Source organism: Trypanosoma brucei, chromosome 10 (genome assembly GCF_000002445.2).
Source record: "Trypanosoma brucei brucei TREU927 chromosome 10, whole genome shotgun sequence".
NCBI classification, from domain to species: Eukaryota; Euglenozoa; class Kinetoplastea; order Trypanosomatida; family Trypanosomatidae; genus Trypanosoma; species Trypanosoma brucei.
The window spans coordinates 1,003,194-1,023,647 of record NC_007283.1 but is presented as its reverse complement, the minus strand read 5'-3'; the positions used below and the strand labels follow the sequence as shown (position 1 = coordinate 1,023,647).

Sequence of the window (20,454 nt, the reverse complement as noted above, 5' to 3'; positions counted from 1 at the left end):
CAGTTGTACCCACCTCCGACTGGGTGGACCGGGACGAACACGAAGGGGAAAGTGTGGAATTCTTTCTTCGAACTGTTTCGCCCCTGAAGACTGAATAAAGGAAGGAAAGAGAAAGACCGTATACTTTTTTACGGGAGATAAAATTGATCCGTATTTGTCAACAGAGGATGGATATTACAAATTCTATATCATTCGAGGAGGCAACATCGGTTGCCTACGCGCAGCGGACTGCGGGTAACTTACCAGAAGTCGGCAAAGAAGATGGAAAGGTGGTTTCTGCATATGTAAGACTCTTGGAAAGAGAGAGGAAGAAACGTGAGGAGGCAAACACAAAGATCGTGTCGCAAAGGGGATCTTGTACGTTTGAGTTTTCCGGTTCTGTTGCGCGGGAGGATGACATTTGCAATACGCGAAAGTTATCTGAACCGCTAGCTCCCCTTCCCGTGTTAGCGAGGATGCGTTTAGCTTTTGATTTGCACGAATGGCGCCACCAAATGAAGCGTAACCCGGTACTAGACTTTGCAGGATCATACTCGTACGAGCGAAACAGCAAGGAAGAGGTGGCCGCGATGTTTCGGTACAAGCAACAATGTGCTGAGTTGCAGAAGAACTTAAGTGAAGCACGTGCTGATGATCTTTCTCCAGATGTTGGGATTCGGAACAAGTGTACCCTTACAAGTCTTTTGAGCACGTCACCACCTGGTATGGCCCTCGGCGATTTTGAACGAGACATTGTGGAGCCGTTTTTTGATGCCCTCTTTCCACCCATTGTTAGCCAAAAGCAACCGCAGGTCGAGGGATTCGATGCGCTGACTTGGCATGGGATGGGCTCAGACCACATGCAGTTTTTATCAGGGAATCGTAATTTGTCCCGCCTGACGTATCAGCGGTTGAACCAGAGCCACGTGGAAGCTGCCGAGAACCTTTTCCGCACTATTGACGCGGATGGTGATGGTTTGGTGACATGGGACGAACTGAGCACCTACATTCTCGAGTGTGGCGAGCGGTCACTCGTGAAAGGGGACGCTTCTGCACGTAGGAAGAGGGGGAAATCTGGCAGGACTTCTCCCGATGAAGAAAAGGAAAAATCAGTAGACTATGTTGGGCGCATCTTAGATTTAACTACTGTTCCCGCGAACACCACATTGTGGCAGAAGCGTTACCCGCTAGTGCGCTTCTTATACCACACCGAGGCTATTAGTCATATCGTGTTTATCGATCACGGTAGGCGCTATGTCACGGCCGCGTGGGATGGGCTAGTAAAGCTCTGGCGCACCGATCCACGACTAGCCAACGCACAGGGCAAACCCGCTATTGTGCACGAGCGGAACCTTTTGGCAGCCGGTGTACCTATTCTTGATATGTCGTGCTCGCCGCAGTCATTAGGCAATGTGGAAATGTTGGTTGTGTTGACTATCGACTGTTCCGTTACTCTTGTTCGTGCTGGGACGGCGGAGGTTGTCAAAACGTTTCTCGGGCGGCATTCGGTTCCCACATTGCCAGTGGAACTTCAAAACGGTCTACCCAAGACACCTAGCTGCTTGCGTGGAGGTACCCCGGAGGAGTCACTAGACTTGTTGTGCACAGTGGACGTTACACAACTCCAGGATGAGGATCCGAGCAGGGTGATGCGGCCCGAATATAAGGTTCGCGCATACCGCCGCGACGCACTGGATATTCTCTTTACGGATGTTTCACGGTATTTCACTGGCCTTGGCATTATAGCGCCCACGTACGAGCATCTTGAGCGACCTCAACCGGTGAAAACGGATTTTCTCTCACGATTTGGCGTGTGTGGTGCTTCTTCACTTGGCTATAGATCTCGTCCCGCAACAAGGTGCGAACGGCCCCGGTGTGGGACGAGGGAGGAAGTGGTCACACCGGAGACGACACAAGATACGGGAAACTCTCTTGAAAGTACCAGATGGGTTCACTGTGGCAGCAGAGGGGATGGCCATGTTTTCGAAGGTGTGGGGAGCGAGCGCAGCAACAGAAAGCCAACGCCAGGGCACTGTGCTTCCGATTACACGGATGAAGGTGTCGCATGGTTTAGCCGCTGCGTCGCTCTTGCAAATTACGTGAAGTTTAGCTCCACCTCCCTTCTTCCGACAGGCCCACTCATGCTTATAGGATTTAGTTCTGGTGTGCTACAGTTTTATCCTTTGCGTGCCCACTGGTTTGACGTATTTGGCCAAACGGAGACGCGGTTAGAACCCCCAGAATCGCACGAACCCCTGTTAACCCTGAAGCTACATCGTGCTGCCATTGTGAAAATTGTCGTTAGTGTAGAAAGTGATATTGTGATGACCGTTAGCGACGACTGCACAGTGGGTGTACGCCACCTGAGCCGCGTGGAAGTACCATTCATGACATTAGGTGAAACAGTTGCCCCCACAGGAGCCGTGAAGCTAGGGTCTACCGGCTCAACGAGCCTATGGCTATCGCAAAACCATGGGCACAGAAAGCGGATTACGTGCGCTACTTTTCATGCGGGTCGGGCCATTTTAGTAACAGGGAGTTTAGACCGTACAGTCATCTTTTGGGTGCCCTCTTCCCCGCGCCCACTTCACCGGTTGGAGCTGTCAGAATTTAGGAAATCTGCAACATCCGGTTATCCAGTAGATGTGGCGTTTATGCAACCGCCACTGCGGCCACTGATGTTGATGGCTGCCGACTCGAAGCGCGTACTGTACTTCTTTGATGTTGACACCTACCAGTGCGTCTGTGTTGTAAGTGACGACAGCGCTGCTTCGCTTCGCTTTGGGGAGATGCTCTGTGCTCGCTACGATGCCGTCCAAGACCGTCTTATACTAGGCGGGTACTATCCAAGGGTTTGGAACCCCAAACAGACGGATGACTATCCAGCGGGTTACCTTGGCCATCGGAAGCCGGTTGTGAATCTTGTTCACCAGAGGAAGTGGGACATTTGGTTTAGTGCTGACGAAGAAGTTATCATTGTGTGGCGCCCCGCTGTTACTGAAGTGAGATTAGGGGTGAGAAAGGCAGCTGTTATGTTTCCCCCTGATACAGAGCAGTCACAACAGCCGGACGAGAGCGATCCTCAACTTGAGGAATCATCGGCTAGCGACGCCAATGCTCATTGGAAGATAACAACTGTTGTCGAGCGATCGTGGGTTGTTGATGGCGGAATTTGTTGCATTTCGGTGGAACAAACAGAGTCGGCGCATGTTTTTGTTGCACTTGAGCATTGCCGATGCATAAAGGAATACAACGGCCTCAATGGCACTCTAGTACGTACATTTACATTTCCATCTGGGGTTAACGAACTTTCTTCCATGGCTTGCGGGGTCATGGAGGGAAAGGGGACGCTACGGCAGTCGGTCTCTCTGCTTTCCGCCACTTTTGAGAAAGAGAGATCTCTAGACGGTACCACCGCTCTGTATTTACTACCTGGTAAGTCTAGTGAATCGTTGTCAGCGCTTGGCGACAACACTATCGAGGCACATCGCCAGATTATAACAGATCGCGTCGGCGTCGCCGCTGCCATTATTTACGAAACTCTTGGAATTGTTATTGTTGGCCATCGCGGAGGCATCAGCACAACGCCTGTGGACGAGGTTACAAAGTGCCCGATTCCGTGCACACGCTTGACAGACACCTCTCAACATAAGTCTGAGGGTAAGAGGAGCATCAGGGCAAGCGTATCCGAGTCCTTTAAGCGGAGGTTCGTGGGCGACAAACAGCAAATACACGTCTCTCAACGCTCTTCCACCACCAATGCACTTCACAGTGACAGCGACTCTTCAGATTTGGATGCTAGCGCCAGAACCAGCACCAGAGCTTCGAGTCAAAAAAGCTCTAAATTTCCCGCCACTACTGATGCACGTGATTGTCAGTCTGTACAAACATCGTGCGAGAACACCGTTGTGCCGGCGCCGCTAGATCTTGTTGCGTTACTTCCAGGTCCTCTCGTTCAAGATCCGGTGAATTATACTAGGGAGTTCATGCAGAAGCGCGAACGCTACCTAAATTGCAATGAACCGACTCGGGTTACAGCCCCAAGCAACCCTAGTAATACCCATGCCGAGAACAAGTATGACGTTTTGTTGGACGACGGTAGCGAGAGTGTTCAGCGCAAGAGTGAGGAATTGCCGCCACTTTTGCTTTTTAGTCGGGATTTTGATGAGTTCCTTCCTGCATCCAAGCGTGACTGCGGATTCTTGCTTTCTGAGCAATTTGCAAACCTCGGTTTCGTTTCACATATCGTACCCGTTGGCACGACCGGTTATATTGTGACTGGCAGCGATGACGGAGTCATCCAGATTTGGAACGGTCGCAGACGAGCGGAGTCATTTCGGTTCCGTGTCACCTACGAATTGGACGCCATCACCGCGATGGAGGTGAGCCGTGATGGCGTTTACATTGCTGTGTCCGATCATAGGGGTCATATGGCCTTGCTGGACGTGAGTAATATAAATTGGACTATATCATCGCCGTGGGAAACAGAAGGCTCTATGCATGAAGGTGTAATATTGCTACGGCGCTGGCGTGCTCACAAAAACAATCTGACAGCCGTCCGGTTCATACGAAAAACGTCTTTTTTGGCCTCTACCACAAGCGAAGCGGAGTTGTCGCCGTTTCCCGCTGAGAGTCTGACAGAAGCAAGCAAAGGGGAAGGTCAGAGCGTGAGAGTAAATACCTTTAATGCAACGGCTCCTTTCGTGGACAGGCACACGGCAGTCTTTCTTTGCGCAAGCTGCGACGATGGCTACGTTTACGTGTGGAGTGTGTTGGTACCCTCTGTCTCTTTTGGAAACCCTAGTGAATGTACCGTTAGCTGTATTGGCTATTTTGGGGGAAACAGTGAGGTGCCACCCAAGATGCCATCGTTGAAACATAACCCCTGCTCTTTTGAAGTGTTGGATGTGGTGCGGAAAGAATATGTGCAGAAGCGGCTTTTCCCATGTGTTCGCGAGTTGTTTGACAACAGACAGGTGGAGGCTGCTATTACGAGGGCTGCTGAGATCGTTAAGGAGGATATGCTGGGAGTTAGGTTTCGTGGTGGGCTGCCGAGTGCGCCCCACGGGGCACTGTTATTTGGGACGAGGACAATGAGCCGTATTGGGCTCAAGAGGAGCGGTGACATTTCTCCACGTGCCTCAATTTTCTGGTCCGATCAGAGCACAAAAACTGATATGCAGCAGGGTAGTGGTAGCGGGTACCCCCCATCCTATGCTCTTGCTTTTAGGGATGAATTCCATGGGGAACACGACTTGCCTGCGCTTCTTAAGCGCCTGTTCGATGAAGTTGTTGGGCGTGAGTTCAAAACACATGTGCCATCGCCTATCTCTCGCAAAGATTCAGCACTCATTTCTCCACATCGCGGCGTTTTTGCTCGGAGGAGGACGCGAACGGATACCATTTGTGAGACCCCACGAGAGGCATACGGAGTAACTGTACTGCATAGTACTCCACAAGCACCCGCACTGAGGGAAGAGTCTGCGGCACTATCTGATACCTTTTCGGCGGCACACCGAATCGCGGAGGCCGCATTCTCCTGCAACCCAGCATTTGGACCTGCCGGCATCGCTCCTGTTGTCCCGTCCATGCTCGCTACACCCCTGGTCTTACCCAACCGCGGCTCTTCAATCTTCGCGAGTGAGGAGAAGGAGAAACAAAGCCCAGTTGTGTGCGTGCCTCAGGTGTCGCGGAAAGCGATGTCTTCTTCAACGGAAAGGTCGGGCCGTGACACAGGAACAACTGTGGTGAATATGCCGCCAAACTGCAACTTGCCACCCAGCTCTGTATATTTAGGACTGCTTGCAGGAACCGTGGACGCATGGGTGCTTCAACCTGAAATAGTTGTAAGAGGCGCGACCTGCGCACCACTTCCTCGGCGCCGTTGCTCTCCGGCTGCAGGAACCCACAAGAGCCAAGCGAAAAAGGGTAGCAGTCCCCGTGGGGGCTCCCCTGTGAAAAATGAATTTTCGTTTAACGCTGTTCCATCCTCCAAGGCGATAAGGGATCATGTAGAGCGTGAGAAATGGCGCGGCGTGATGACTCTACTGGGGCCTGGGAGTGACGACGGATCCTCTTCGGGGCGAAAGGGTTTACAACCCATTCGGGGACAGATGCCATCACCTTTCCCGGTTGCTTCAAGCGATCACCCACGTACGAGGACATACAGCAGCTGCTTCACCGTGGGAGGGGCATCCACATCGAGTTCAAAGAAGCCAAAACGAAAGTCTGAGCAGGAGGAGCGGCTGCGAGTGATGAAAACTCTAATGAGCTGGAACACTTGTCCTGTACCCAAGGTAACCGGCGGCAAGGGGATTGTCTCCACCGTTCGGCCCCCTAATTGCAAGCCAGTTTACGAGGGCTCGTTGCTTTCTTACTCGGATTCCTCAGTGGCATCCATGACACTTCCAGCTTTAATTCCACCGTTCATGAACGTCACGCGGAATGTAAGAACACCTAGTATCGACACCTCCCCGCAGGTAAAAAGTTTGATGACCGTACTGGAGGAAGAGAAGGACGTAATGACGGCGGTGCTAACCGCGGCACTGCAAGAAAAAGAACAGCTGCTGTTGCGTTCCAATACCAACCCATCGAAACTGCCAGCAATACAACGGGCGCAAAGCATAATGGGAGGTCATATGTAGCCCCATATTGTGCTTCCTAAAGCTGCTTGTGAATGTTATTATATTGTATTTCCCCTCTCCCGTTCTTGTATATTTATGTATAGAAAGTTGTCGCATCGCGTGACCCACAGAATAAGTATGTCGTGGAGCGAACTGTGTGTATATTTGAATTATTGCTTTGATTATCAGAGGTATCCGATGTAAGTGCTACGCCTCGTCCTAAGTTGTGCCTTTTCCTCTTCGACTGTTGTCGAGACGTTCACCGGGGGGGGGATCTCATATCGATTTTTTGTAAATATTTTAATTATATGCATTTAGTTCTTTAAGGTGATAATGGTGGTGATGGGACGGAGGTTGAGGTGAGGTTACAGTTGACACCAAAAAAATGCCACGGGGGGTGGGTTTCACTTTCGGTTAGTGGACGTGACGAGGAAGAAGTGATAGGGAAGTAAAATAAACTTTCAAATATGGCATGTGTGCGCCTCTCTGCGGGAGTAAGTGAAAGAAGTGAGATTCCTCTTTCTTTGTTGTGTTGTCGTGAATATGAGATGGCAATGACACTTTGTTTCAGAGTTAGAACTTCTTGCGCATCGCACTAATAATTATTTCATTTTTCCTTTACTGCCTTCACTTATTTCTTTCTGTTCAGCGTAACATGTGGTGCCTTTTTCAAACCGCAGATAAACGTTTTGTATGTTCTCACATACGCTTGCACCTATTCGTATTTACGTGTAGGGTTGGGCGCATGCATATGTGGGTCGGCCTGTGTGCAGTGCGGAGGCCACATTTGTGTGGAGCTGTGCAGTTGCTGGGTGATTCCAGTTTATTTAACCCTATTTTTCTTTCCTTCTATCTGTGGGAGAGATTTAAAAAAAAGCAACAACTTCTTCCATCAGTTGAAAGGGGAACGGTGACATGCATCCTTCTGCCTCATGTGGTATTCGAGCTGATCAGTTTTTGGCCCGTACCACCTTTTCTTTAGTGGGCCTTTCCGTCGTTATGCCGTCCCCCTGGTGATATTCCGTTAAACAAATGGACAGTGGGTTTATTTCTGCTCCATTTATCAGCGGGATAATACACCTGTTACTCCCATGCTTTCGTTCCTACTGAGTTGGAATTTACTTAATTTGGTTCCGTGTGTAGATTATACTAATGTCCACATTACCTCGTTTTGCCTGCTTCCCACGCTTACACTTTGAAAAGCAAGAATGGAGGCGTCTCAATTCTTTTTTTTTTTTTTGCGCTCTTCTTGCGCGACTTTATGCTCCCACATGAAGTGCCTGTTGCCTTGTCCGCTTCGAAGGTGACTTTTCTTCTTGCTGCTTCTCAACCATGGGTTAAAAGTGGAAGACAATCAAACCGATTTTTAGGAAGAAGTTCCGTTCTGACACTTTGTTTCCTACTTTTACCTGGGTTGAGAGTGAGGAAACGGAAGAACAGGTTAAGTTGTATACCTCAGGCGCGAGCTAATTGTTAGGCGACTGACTTTCTCCTTTATTATTATTATTATTGTTGTTGTTGTTGTCGGCGCAGGATGAACCGTCTATTCGGTCGGAAAAAGGACACACAGAAACCAACACTTGAGGACGCGAGTGTCAAGATCGGTGCCCGCTGTGACGCTGTGGATGCGCGCGTGAGTAAAATAGATGCAGAACTCGCCAAACTAAAGGAGTGCATCCAGCGGACTACAGGCGCCACGCAGCAGCGGCACAAGCAACGTGCCATACAGCTACTTCAGCAGAAGCGACTGTACCAAAATCAGCAAGATGTTTTAATGCAGCAGCAATTCAACATTGACCAACTACAGTTTACTACCGAGTCGGTTAAGGATGCCAAACTGCAGGTGGATGCCATGAAGGACGCGACAAAGACGCTGAAGCGGGAGTTCAAGAAAATGTCTGTAGCAGATGTAGAGAAATTGCAGGATGAACTGCTTAACCTCTATGAGGATGCGCAGTACGTTCAAGAAGCAATGGGTCGTTCCTACGATGTTCCTGACAGTATCGATGAGGATGAAATGTTAGGCGAGTTGGAGGCACTCGCAATGCAATCAGGGAATGAAGCGGATTCGAGTTATTTGTCGGACGCACTTGCTATGCCTAGTGGGAGGTTACCGGACCTTATGAGTAACACCCAGCAACAGCAGGAAACTGAAACACCTGATCCGTATAAACTGGAAACACAGTTGGGACTGTAAAAACATCTCCGTCCTCTGTAGTCGGTTGAAGATATATGTGTAGTCAAAAAGAAAAAAAAGTGATAAGGAACAGATGCAGTTTGGTAAGCGTAATTAGCGCTTCTCACGCGGAGCTTGTGTTTAATGGCATTGTTGTTTGTTCCTTCCCCTGTTTGATTTCTTAGTCCGTCGCTATGAGATGGGAGCAGGAAGTGTTTTTTTTTTTTGCGTGCCTTTGTTGTGACTTGGGTGATGTGTAAGGCATAACGCGATGTTTTAATCGTCCCTCCCCCAGTTCCCCTTCAGCACTTGGGCGTTCCCTCTTTATGCATATATAGATATATACATATGTATGTATCTCAATAAATGTATGCTCTTTTTACTCTTTAGCGCAGTGTCATTCTCTTATACTCTTTCGCTGAGGTGCGGCTTGTCGCTTTCCTGATGCCACCGCAGCTTTCACTTCAGTTTATTTGCTGAATCATCGACTTGCCACCAATAGCCGTCAAAGAGCCGATCGTTCTTGTACTTTCCTCCGACTCCAACTTTCTTTTGCTCATTCGTGTCCCGGCACTTCTGATGATGTTCATTGGTTTGTTTGTTTGCTTTGAAGATTCCCCTAATAGGGGATTATTTAACTGTATACTGACAAAGATGTGCGACTGAGGTAGCGGGTAGTCGTACTCGTATTTACAGTTCTGTACCATATACAGAGGATGTGACAGGGAGAAACAGAAGATAAGGAGAGGGGGAAAAGTTGCGCTGTGGTGGTTCCACACCTGATCAGGTGGTAGGTGCATTCGAGATGTGCCAAATTTTTCAGAATTTAGTACGCGTCATTCACTTCATGACGTATTTGGTCGTTCTCACGTTATCCCCTTTGCTTTTGTTTATCTCTTCTTACCACACAATCTGAGAAGTTACTGGCGATGTCCAGTGCAGAGGAGGATCATTACTATTTCCTTTATTTTTTACCTTCTTTACACACGTAGGTGTAAGAACCTGTGGGGCTACCGACTACTGCTTTTCTTAGTGTAAGAAAAATTAGGAAAAGTAAGTGCGTTTCATGACAGAAGTGAAGGGGCACCATCTTTCGGAGGAAGTGGCATCCTCCACACGGCAGGTGGCGGAACTGGCTTGTGCAGGTGGAGCGGAACGTGCAGACAGTGTTAAAGTTGCTCTGAATAAAATGGCATGCGTGATATCATGTACAAAAACGACTAAGAGAAGGCGTCGTGTCCATGTCGGGAATAAATGTGAGCGAACCGTAAAAAGCAAGGTGTGTGGAAAAAGAAACAAAAATACCGATGGAGCGAAAGGGAGTACGAGTGTTTCGTCAGTGGTCAAAAGTACACATGTTGGTGGCAGAGACACATCCCGCGGATCGAAGAACGTTGGAGATTCTAAGAAAAAGACGGTTGCTATGAATAGGAAAACAGAACAACAGAGAAAATCTAAAGCAAGGAAATTCGGGGACTACTTTGTTTCGTTCCTCCGTAAGATGAGTCTGGCCAGGGAAACAGCGGCTGCAGGGGTGCGTGCGTCCGGTCCTACGGCGGAGGAGGCGAGTTTACCATTCCAAAAGACTTCATTTCCTCCAACACGTCAGGTGCGTGGGAGGGAGAGTTCGAAGGAACCCAAGCTGTCTTCTTCCTTTTTACCCGATTGTGTGCAAAATCAGCGGTTTCATGTCGCTCTGCCTTTGCTCCCCCCACGCGTGCACGATATATTTGGTCGTCATACCCTTAACCTCGGACCACCGTCTGTTGGCTCAACTCAATCACATCAGAGCACCATGGACTCGAATTGTGCGACTTCCACTTGTAGCTTTGCTGTGGCTTCCCTTTCTTCATTATTCCCGACGAGTGCCATCAAGTGTGGGGATGAAGAAGCCCTTTCTTGTTTTTTCCCAGCAATACATAATGGCGGTTGGTTCGGTACAGCATCCGATTTCATTGAGCACTGTGCATCAGTCTCTCACAAAATTTTCTGTGAAGGTGCTCCGTTGTTTCCCCTGGTTACTGTAAAGGAGCAGCAGGGAGCAGTTGATGAATTCAAAGAGAGTACTCCTCCGATTGAAGCCGTGGAAATCAAAGGGACAAGTGTAGAGAAAAATGGAGGGACACAACCCCTCTACTCTGAAGTCGTGTGTACCGGTGCTACAATGAAGTTTGGTCTTCTACAGCACAACCAAGGACAGTACGCGTACTACTGGTGGTTCATGCGCGTTCACATGGCGACGGTTCAACTCGGTCGGAAAGAATGGGACTTTTCAATAGCAGTGCCGCAAACAACGCCTCGTTATGCTCACACGGCCGCGGAACTACGGCGGGTTGGTGAACTGTGGTGCAGCTATCGTTTTTTTTCGGCTTCTGTGGCAACTGGTGTGGCTAAGCGGATAGTGTTGTCCCCAGATTTGCAGTGGCACGTGCTACGAGTGGCCACTATCCACGTAACACATGTTGTTCGGGACGCATATTTGAGTTTGTCACATTCCTTGGATGTAGTTGACACATTTTATAATTCTGACGAACGCGTGATGAGCTCTTTGACTGCACACGTAACTGATAGTGGCTCGGCAGACGTAAAAGTTTACGATGCAGCCATGAATGCTTCTCTCGCTGTCCTTCTCAGTGCCACCAGCGTTATGCGTGACCCCTTGAGTAAAAGTGAAGCCAAGTCACTCGCTACCTTCTCTACGCACGTAGCCACGTCCATAGTTGAAGTAATTGAACAAAAGAGCGGTGTGAGGTTCCCTTTTCGTGCGACGTATAATACTCCGGGTTCTCATGTGAAAAATACGACTATCACCGAAAAAGGAGAAAAATCCGCATCCATGCTTCATGTTCCATCGTACAATGTTACTGACAGTGTTGGCTCCGTGTTTGATGTGGAGGAGGAGGAACACATCATGTCCTTAGCACTGTGGATGTACCTCCGTGACGCGGCGTGCGCTCAATTTCCTATGAGTGACTGAGGTTGAAATTGTAATGGACACATCTATGTTTTTTTTTTTTGCAAAGGTTATGGTTTGCTTTTCATTTTCTTTTTATTTGCATTTTTCAGACACAATTGCCCTTATTCGTTATCCTCTTTTTTCTTCTTTGGGTGACTGCCCATTGTTTATGTGTCGTTTTATTTATTTTTTGTTATTATTTTTATATTTTTATACTAATTCACATGGTTTCCGAACAGAGCGACGGATATAATAACCTTGGAGGGGAAAAGTGGTTGGTCCTGTACAATGTTGTCGCAAAAATTTAAAATAAGTGGCAAGACAACGTTCAACTTAACATAAAAAAAAGTGTTACTGTGGGCCATCCTCCCACTTCTTCGATGATGCACTCACCAGGATGACTATAATTACTGTTATTCGCATACCGAAACCTCTTCCTTTTTGCGTATTTGCCGTTTTTTTTATGTAACTGTCAAACCTCAATGGTTGGTATTGTGAATGGTCGCATTGCCGTCGCGTCGTGCTATAAAATTCACTGAAAAACCTCTGTTCAAACACTAGAACCAAAAAGGAACTTCGATAGTAGCAAGCGCAAATGGTCAGACCGCATCTTCGTCACTACTGCGTGGTTGGGCGGGAGACGCCCTCGGAGAAGAATCCTCAACCCACCGTATACAAATTTGAGGTTTTTGCACCGAACTTTGTCGTGGCAAAGAGCCGCTTCTGGCGCATGATGCGTGAAAAAAACAAAGTGAAGTCAACACACGGCGACGTTCTCTCCTGCAAGGTGGTGAAGGATCGCAAACTGGCTGCCCGCAATTACAGCGTGGATATTGCATATTACAGCCAGCGTTGTGGTTATACGCACATGGTGAAGGAGTTTCGTGATGTGTGCAAAGCTGGTGCTGTAAGTCAGGCTTATAATGACCTCGCCTCACGCCACCGCGCGCGGTATCACAACATTGAAGTGCTTGGCGTAAAGAGCATCCCGAACCACGAAGTACGCCGCCTGAACGTGGCGCAGTTCCACCCACACAACCTGTCGTTCCCGCTCCTGCAGCGCCGTGTGAAGGCACCACGCAAGGACCGTGTCATATTTGTGAAGAAGAACTCGAAGCGGGCAGTGGTTGCATAGTGGTGCTGAAGCTGGTGTATGCTATCGCAAGGGGGAGGGAATTGTGGAGGGTGGGGGCTCGGATGAATGTACCCAAGTGTGATTATGAACTTCGGAATGGAACCGCCACCTGCGGGAGGAGACGGGTGTTTTGTTTGAAAAATGTGCTGCAGTGCGTTACTTCAAGGAGCTTCTGGCATCCTAGGAACCTTGAACAATATGCTTCGTTCGACGTCATCAGACGCCAAGCGACGAACAGCATGTTTCTGACAACACTCTCGTGGGCCGCTCAGTTTTTTCTCGCCGTTTTAGTTCGCCAGAGGCCGTGCTTCACGTACAATACAGGGGATAAGGTTGGCTGGTCTTACATCCTCTTCGCCTTTAGGGATCGATGTGTGGTTTTGCACCTTGTTTCCAACGTTCATCTTAATGTGCTTTTGCCTATCTGTTCCATTTTCTTTGGTGCATATATGTGTTTTTATTTATTTTTAATTCTTAAAAAAGTAATAATCAACGTGTATGTGAGCCTGTTCTTGGATAGTTGGGATATCTTCAATAATCGTTTATCCGCTGGTTAGGCACATTATTTTTTTTCTTCCTTTGTCTCTTCTGTTTTCTTTGTTTCTTCTGTTTTTTGTTATCGCAGTGCCTTTCCCACAAGGGGCTTTTCTCCCCTGGTCGCGTAAAGTTTTCACAAAGTATTGGTTGGGGGAGACTGTAAAGGGTGAGGTGTTTGGTGAACGGGAAACAGGTAACAAGATCAAAAAAAAATAATTAGTCATTAGTTCCTGTTAAGGGAGTGCGAGCAAAGGGGAAATACGGGACAACATAAACATTAAGAGTGATAAACCCCGTACAAACATATTTGGAAAGGGGAAGAAAATCACAACCCTTGGGTCCCTGTAGTTTGGTCACCACCTGTGCCGCTGTTTTTTCTTTGCACAAGGTCGCCTGCATACAGCAATGTCTTCACAGGCGGAAGCACAGAAGCAACGGCGTTGCCGCCTTATCCTCGTGTGCAGTGACGGCGACGCGGCCGATATCAGGTACATCGGTTTCATTCTTTCAAAGGCTGCCTGTCATTTTACTCCACCAAGGGACAGCAGTGACGCTGACAGTGTAGCCACAAGGTCGTCGCGGGTTGTATTAGATGAGCAGGAAACTGATGACTTTGATCAAAATGGCGTCGTGGCAGAAGTGCAAGCAGCATTCATGAAGTATATGAGTGCAAAAAGGGGGACAAATGTTCCGGCAACCGCCATTGGGGCTGCTCCAGCAAAAGGTGGGAAACCCAAAGGTGGAAAAGCGGCCGGGGCATCGGGAGCCAAGGGTGCAACTGCACTTAGTTCTCCAACGGAGGGATCTCAAAAGACGCAGGCAGGCGATGGTAACTCGTGGTATTCGGTAGTGCATAATCGTCGTTGTACACGACCACTGGTGATTGTGCATCATATACCGTCATTCGATCGCCCAGAAGAGGATGCCGTCCTGGCAGCTGCATTACCGCGCAATCCAAATCCTGCAGATGCTGTTGCGACCATTCAAAAGGCTTTGTGTACAATTGTGGATGAAATGGAGGGTAGAACTGCGCCCGTATCTCGAAGAGTCTCCAGGGCTCGTTCAGTGTCGCTGCGCGGCGATGCCAGTGAAGGGTTAAAGGAAGCACCAAGGGTGGCTACACCGGTACCGCTTACGCGTATGGAGGCGCACGCAAAAGAGATGAGTATTCTCCCCGTTGTTGTTCCCATTCGAGATCCACGCGTGTTAGCGTTCTTGTTAGGACACGGGTGTGACGCCCCACCCAAGCGGCTCGATATTCGTTTGGTTGTGAACTTCGTCGATGCACCCACTTCTCCGGGCGGTACGGCTCAAGTAGCGGGTGTGAGTTGTACTCCCTCTAGTCAGCGACAGCGGACAACACCTTCCTCTAAACGGCAACCGGGCCGTGACGCGGCAGCGGGGCAGACGGCTAGTGGGAGTAAGGAAGGCGACGTTAATACAGTGGCTCCCAGTGGCAGTTCATTTGCTGGAGTAATTGAACAGTGCGCGCGACTGGGGCTTGCTACAACGATAACTGATACCGATGCTGCTTTGCATGCGTACACCGCACTATGTATGCGTGAAATAGTAGAAAATCGTGGGGATGATAAGAGTTCTGTGATCAGGCGATGTTTAGATTCTGTGCTTCCCACTGTGTTCAACGTGGTGAGTAATATGACATATTACACTAGATGTATGTCCACTAAAGCGACGTATCAATGCCCGAATTTACCTTTACCTCTACCACAGGAGGAGGCTGCTACGTTCCCTCCGCCTTCTGGGGGATCTGTGGAGAGGGGTCGCCCACACTTTTGTGAGGACGCTCCCCGATCTGTGTGTCCAGGTTGTGAACCCTCATTCCCTTTTAGGGACTGGTCGCACTACCTTCAGGGGAGGAAGGTCTGTGATCAGTGGACATGTGTATCTGCTCTGCACGCGCTCGCTGCACAGGTTACTGTGTCCCTTGCTAGGAGGCAAACTCCCAAATATGTGCGTCCTGTGCCACGAGAAGAACTAACTCCAGTGCATGAGGTGCATAGCACGCCTCATAGTGAAACTGTCAGTACTGGGAAGGAACTCTCTGGCACTCATTCTCTGCTACCCCAGTCTATATACTGTTATGCGGAAAAGGAACCCATATTGTCGGCCGCGTTTCCACGACACGAAGGTATAGATGACGAGCCTCTAAATGAGCAGATAGAAGCAGCTGTGGATGCTGCAACGAAGCGTCATGCCAGTGAGTCGAAGCTGAAGGACCGAAAGTCTCCAGGAAGGTTGCGAAAACAAACCCAGTCACCATCACCGATCCCACACTCCCCCAGTGAACTCGCTTCAACTCAGCACGAGGGCAACGATCCCGCGGTAATGCTACCTCTGGACCACACAATGGATCGCCCCTTCCCACAACCCACGCAAAATGATGTGCGCTGCTTAACGCGGGAGTTTGTCCAAAAGGGGCTTGGAGTGTTCAAGCAAGATAATCCAATTACAATGACTCTCTCTTTGCCAAACGGGGGAAGGTCATACAGTTCGATGCGCGCGCAGGAGCTGCTGGAAGAACCAATGAACGGACTTGTCTTGAACATGGCGGAGGAGGGTGTGGACTTACGTTTATTGGAGCGCGTAGAAAAGCTGTTCTCGTGCACAGACAGGACATCTGGAGTTACGTTTGACAAGATAAGAGAGGCAGCGGAGGCTGCCGCTCTTAGGGCTCCCTTTGTCGACGAAAAACTGCAGCGAAGTGTAGAACGGAGTTTGACACCCCGGGAACGGACGCACGTTCTTCAGTGCTTTTTTCTGGAAATGATAGCAGCTGCAATTGGCGTTAGTGACAAAGTTGTAAACGCCGACTTTCCAGAAGGCAGGCAATCCAACAGTGTGTCTATCACCGCGTTAACACCGTCGTTACACGAGGGGTTTTATCCGAACGCGCGACCGCTTGAGGAGAACATTAGCAAACGTGCTGCGATCCGGTGCCTCAATGACTTCTCCTCCCGCTTTGGTGAACACCTCTGTCGATTGGTGCGGTGCGTAGTACCGGACCCCCTCGAGTCAATATACGGTAATCTTGCGATGTTCCGTTCTGTGGGAGCGGAAAACACACGTGTACGGGATAAGGTTGTTGCCGTTATGGCGGGTGGGGTGGTCACACCAATACAGCGGCAATCGATACGTGTATGGTGTCACTATATTTCTGGTGTGCCGTCACTCGACCAGTTTAACGAGTTACTTTCTTCTGAGTCGGTGTGTCTCGGTACAACTTTAACCTTACCAACGCTGTCGAGCGCACCAACGGACATCGCCAAGACGTTTGGTGCGACGCAGTGTTTTGGAGGAGATCTGGGTGATGCTATAAGGGTGCAACTCCTGCGGGATCTACGCAATTCTCCACAATTTATTATTCCTCAACTTGAGGAAGTAGTGAGGGGAAGGGGTGTTTGGCGCTCTGAAGGGGACATCCAAACAGCACTCGAAGGACGACACACTTTGTACCCGCACGACAATAGTATTATTGAAGTGATTACGACTGACCGTAGCCGAATTTGCCGTTATGTGAGGGCGAGTGAAATAATATGCACGCTCCACTATTATATTGCACCACCACCCCGCGCTGCCCCCTCTTCCTCTCCCGCTGTCACTAATGCCACGTCTACTTCCGCTCAAACGGCTGGCGAAGCGGTGGACGGAGGCTTTTCTGCATGCTCCTCTGCACCTCCATCGTCACGGCGAAAGGAGGAAGAGCTTATGTACTTCACTGCGGCCTTTGATGACGGTGTGGTCCTTACCTGCTCTGCACGACCTCGTTACAGACTCCAATATGCAAATTCTACTATTAACAGCGACAAAGATGGCGCCTATGGAAGTGGCTTCACTCCGCGCGACGCACTGAATGGACGGGGAAGGTTGCAATCGCGGAAGAGCATAGGTCCTTTTTCTGGCCGAGTGCGCGGCGGTTTGCCGGGTTCAGCTCAGGGTCCAACACAAGCACTTAAGCGCCGCTTGTCCCGTAGGCCCAGGAGTAGAAGCAGAGGTGAAGACGACGGGTCAAACTCTGGTAAGAATGCCCAGGAAGGGATGACACGAACTTTCCCTGTTGATGATAGTGGCTCTATCCTATTGTGGCCTGCTGTGAAAGATCCAAAACACCCGCATGAGACTGCCGTTCAACTTCCAGTACAGCATGGTGTTCCAGCGGTGGCAATCACAGTTTCTGCTGGTGGTGTGAGCGTTCATAACGAAGAGCACGAAGGAATCCTGTGGTTGTCGAGACACGATTCCATGCGACATCCCGTTCCAGAATTAGTACGTTGTGCGCATTGTGTAGGAGAGGAAGTGGTATTGCAGAGATCCATGGAGGTGGAGGTTCGTCGGGCTCTTATTGAAGACTCAGGGATTGTGTGCCGATACTTTCACTCCGGCACGACCCAGATGCTGTACCCAGACGGTATGATAGTAACAGGTTATCCCGTGGCCCCTGTAGGTGGGGTTTCAAGCACTCAAGAAGATGGTGCGCAACCCGTTGTTGAAACAGTATTAACACCCGAGGGACTGTGCTATGTGCGGGAAGTAGGTCTGGAAGAGACCGGGAGCCTTCATCCCGTTCCATCAGGAAACGTGGAGTCCTGTATGACGTATGATCGTTGCAACCACTGCCACACAATGTCGCGGGCCGATGGACTTATTGTGGTTACGTACAATAAGTATTTTCCCCATAAAACCAAGAAGGAGGGCAATGCTGCAAGTCTCGGGGCAGGAAAAACGGATCAAAAGCACGGGTGTGGTGGTGGTTTCGATGAAATGGTACTCGCTCGCGTTGCGCTCCACGTTGATGGAACGTGCATCACTAGTCTCTTAGGTGGTCTTCTGCATGAGGCAGATGAGCATCTTCCCGTCCCACTGGCCCCATTACTGGAGGACGCAGCCGCCGTACAAAGCTCATGCGATGCGGATGTGCAGTACTGTGTGGAAGGCCCCTTTTTTCCGCGTGTGTTCCTTTGTGCGCCACTTTATAAACCCGTCGATAACCAAGCTTCCCGGGCTTCCCGTGCGGAGGTATCTTTCGGAGTGGGTGATAACCCCAAGGTTTCGTCGCAACTGAACGATAAAGATGTTTCGCACGATGGGAACAACAATAGGGGGCTTTTGTCTCCCCTTTCTCAAGGTGCCGAAGAAAATGCAAATTCCTCTTATGTCGCTTCGTTTGCTCGTGATCCAGCTCCCACGAACGACCCCAAACCATATGACCGGTTTTACGTGTTGTTTGGCGATGGAACGGTGCTACGGCGGCGCGTCATATACCGTGGAATGCGCGGTACAGTCACACCTTTTCTTGAGACTCTTTTCACTCGCCGAAGCGAGACATCCGTGCGCATACTCCACGAGTCTGGTGTTGTTATTGTAGAACCTGCGGAAGCGGGGTTGCGGAACAGATCGTCGGTGATGTCGATGGCTGTGGGTGAGGGCTTTCCTGTATTTGACGTAGCCCTTGGTGGGTTGCGGTTAGTGGATGGACGACAGCACCTGACCGAAGTCAAACATCTTTACTCTTCAGGTCCTGTGCAGTCAAGCATTCGAGGGTACACGCTGGAACACCTACTCAGGCAACTTGTCCTTCCGATGTATACACCACATAAGGTAACGAAGGCGCGGTGGCAGGCAATGCGCCGGGAGGAGATTGAAGCGGAAGAAGAGGACAGACGGAACCGCATCAGTGGAAAGTGCCCCCCTTTAACCAACCGACTGCGTGAAATAGCCGAGGAGTTTGTTATTGCCAACAACTTGCTGTCTATGAGCCTACTTAAGTCTGCCGCCCAGGAAAGCAAGAGGTGCAGCGAACCTCCGAGTGCGTCTGACGCCAAGTTGCCTGGCTCAGCTACCCCCATATGGGGCCAACGCACCCAATATGACAACCTGCTTAAAAATGCGGCAAATGTCCAACCGAGGGAACACCCACAACTCGTAGATGTGTTCGACGCACAGTCCTATTTTCCACAGGACTCCTCCCCCCCAACGGTCATTGCCCCGCTTTTTTTCTCCGAGATGCAGGACGGTAGAGTTGTTCAATACCTTCAACTACGTGACGTGAACGACTTCATAAGGGAGAGGGCATCTGGAGTGACACCTGTATTTTTGTCTCTTAGCACCTGCACCGGCGAGCCAGGGGTGCAACAGATGACTTTTTTGCGACTGGCTGAAAACAAGGAAATGATTGACGCTGATGAACCTAGCGTGAACAAGATGTCGTTGCATCGATCACCCTATAACTGGGGTACGTCACATGCAGTGACAGCGTCTTCGCTCGCAGCAGAGTGTGGTCTTACTGATGCAAGAACCGGCGCTGCTGGAAATGTTATGATGTTGGGGTCAAAACTTGGTGAAGCTGTCAATCAGCAGCGCAACCTTGCTTTGTTCTCAGGTGGCACAAGCTTGTTTCCCACGTCGCGTTGGTTACCAGTCGTGCTACAACCGCCGCGGAGATTTCTGAAACATTGTCGGCATTCCATGAAAGATACTGGGAAAGTAAACTTTAAGGCAGATTCTGCCTTTTCCGGTGACCGCATCGGTGGAGGGGCAAACGTGATTGATGCTCCTGCAGGTTCCCACAATTTGACGGTGGGCGACTCTCCAATTGAACAGCTTCGCATGTTTTTCAAATTTTCTGATGTCGCGGGGGTTGTCCAACAGCTTCTCCTATTGGAGGTTTCGCGCCGGCAGCGGCAGTTGGCATCGCTTGTGCAGTACTCAAAAGCTGCAGGTACCACATGCGGTTTCGGGGGAACGCCAGTGGATGATCCTCTCTGCGAAGGGAGTGAGAGGCCTACCGCTGATGAAACCGCAAGTTTCAATGGCACAGCACCGGTGGAGTGACTAAGGAGGGGGTCGTGTTTCCTAAAGAATAGAAGGAGGTTTTACTTACCTTAGTGCGCTGTCGCCCCTTTTCGGAATTTTCTTCGAACCTCCCCTCATTTATACCGCATTTCGACTACCTTTTGTATTCTTCTTGGTGTTTTGTGATCTTCCGGAAGAATCTGAAATGTTGAGTTATACCTCATGTTCGTGGGCATGG

The 20,454-nt window shown here is 49.8% G+C and overlaps 5 protein-coding genes across 5 annotated transcripts, besides 4 other annotated features; all 5 read left to right on the top strand.

The window, feature by feature from the left end:
- Window positions 1–167: 167 nt before the first annotated feature.
- On the top strand, window positions 168–6,623 carry Tb10.70.3460 (hypothetical protein, conserved; the record flags this gene model as incomplete). The annotated part of the gene is made up of 1 exon (XM_817542.1): window positions 168–6,623. One exon carries the CDS (start codon window positions 168–170, stop codon window positions 6,621–6,623), a length of 6,456 nt encoding a protein of 2,151 aa, XP_822635.1.
- A 1,473-nt stretch (window positions 6,624–8,096) lies between these two features.
- Window positions 8,097–8,129: a microsatellite.
- Window positions 8,130–8,136: 7 nt separating this feature from the next.
- Tb10.70.3480 (vacuolar sorting SNF-7-like protein) lies at window positions 8,137–8,799 on the top strand (the record flags this gene model as incomplete). Its single annotated transcript, XM_817541.1, has 1 exon — window positions 8,137–8,799. One exon carries the CDS (start codon window positions 8,137–8,139, stop codon window positions 8,797–8,799), a length of 663 nt encoding a protein of 220 aa, XP_822634.1.
- Window positions 8,800–9,844: 1,045 nt separating this feature from the next.
- On the top strand, window positions 9,845–11,755 carry Tb10.70.3500 (hypothetical protein, conserved; the record flags this gene model as incomplete). Its single annotated transcript, XM_817540.1, has 1 exon — window positions 9,845–11,755. The coding sequence occupies one exon, from the start codon at window positions 9,845–9,847 to the stop codon at window positions 11,753–11,755; it is 1,911 nt and encodes a 636-aa protein (XP_822633.1).
- Window positions 11,756–11,911: 156 nt separating this feature from the next.
- Window positions 11,912–11,949: a sequence feature (AT_rich).
- A 380-nt stretch (window positions 11,950–12,329) lies between these two features.
- On the top strand, window positions 12,330–12,869 carry Tb10.70.3510 (60S ribosomal protein L18a, putative; the record flags this gene model as incomplete). The annotated part of the gene is made up of 1 exon (XM_817539.1): window positions 12,330–12,869. The coding sequence occupies one exon, from the start codon at window positions 12,330–12,332 to the stop codon at window positions 12,867–12,869; it is 540 nt and encodes a 179-aa protein (XP_822632.1).
- Window positions 12,870–13,323: 454 nt separating this feature from the next.
- Window positions 13,324–13,359: a sequence feature (AT_rich).
- A 72-nt stretch (window positions 13,360–13,431) lies between these two features.
- Window positions 13,432–13,487: a sequence feature (A-rich).
- Window positions 13,488–13,811: 324 nt separating this feature from the next.
- Tb10.70.3540 (hypothetical protein, conserved) lies at window positions 13,812–20,255 on the top strand (the record flags this gene model as incomplete). The annotated part of the gene is made up of 1 exon (XM_817538.1): window positions 13,812–20,255. The coding sequence occupies one exon, from the start codon at window positions 13,812–13,814 to the stop codon at window positions 20,253–20,255; it is 6,444 nt and encodes a 2,147-aa protein (XP_822631.1).
- Between the last annotated feature and the right edge of the window lie 199 nt (window positions 20,256–20,454).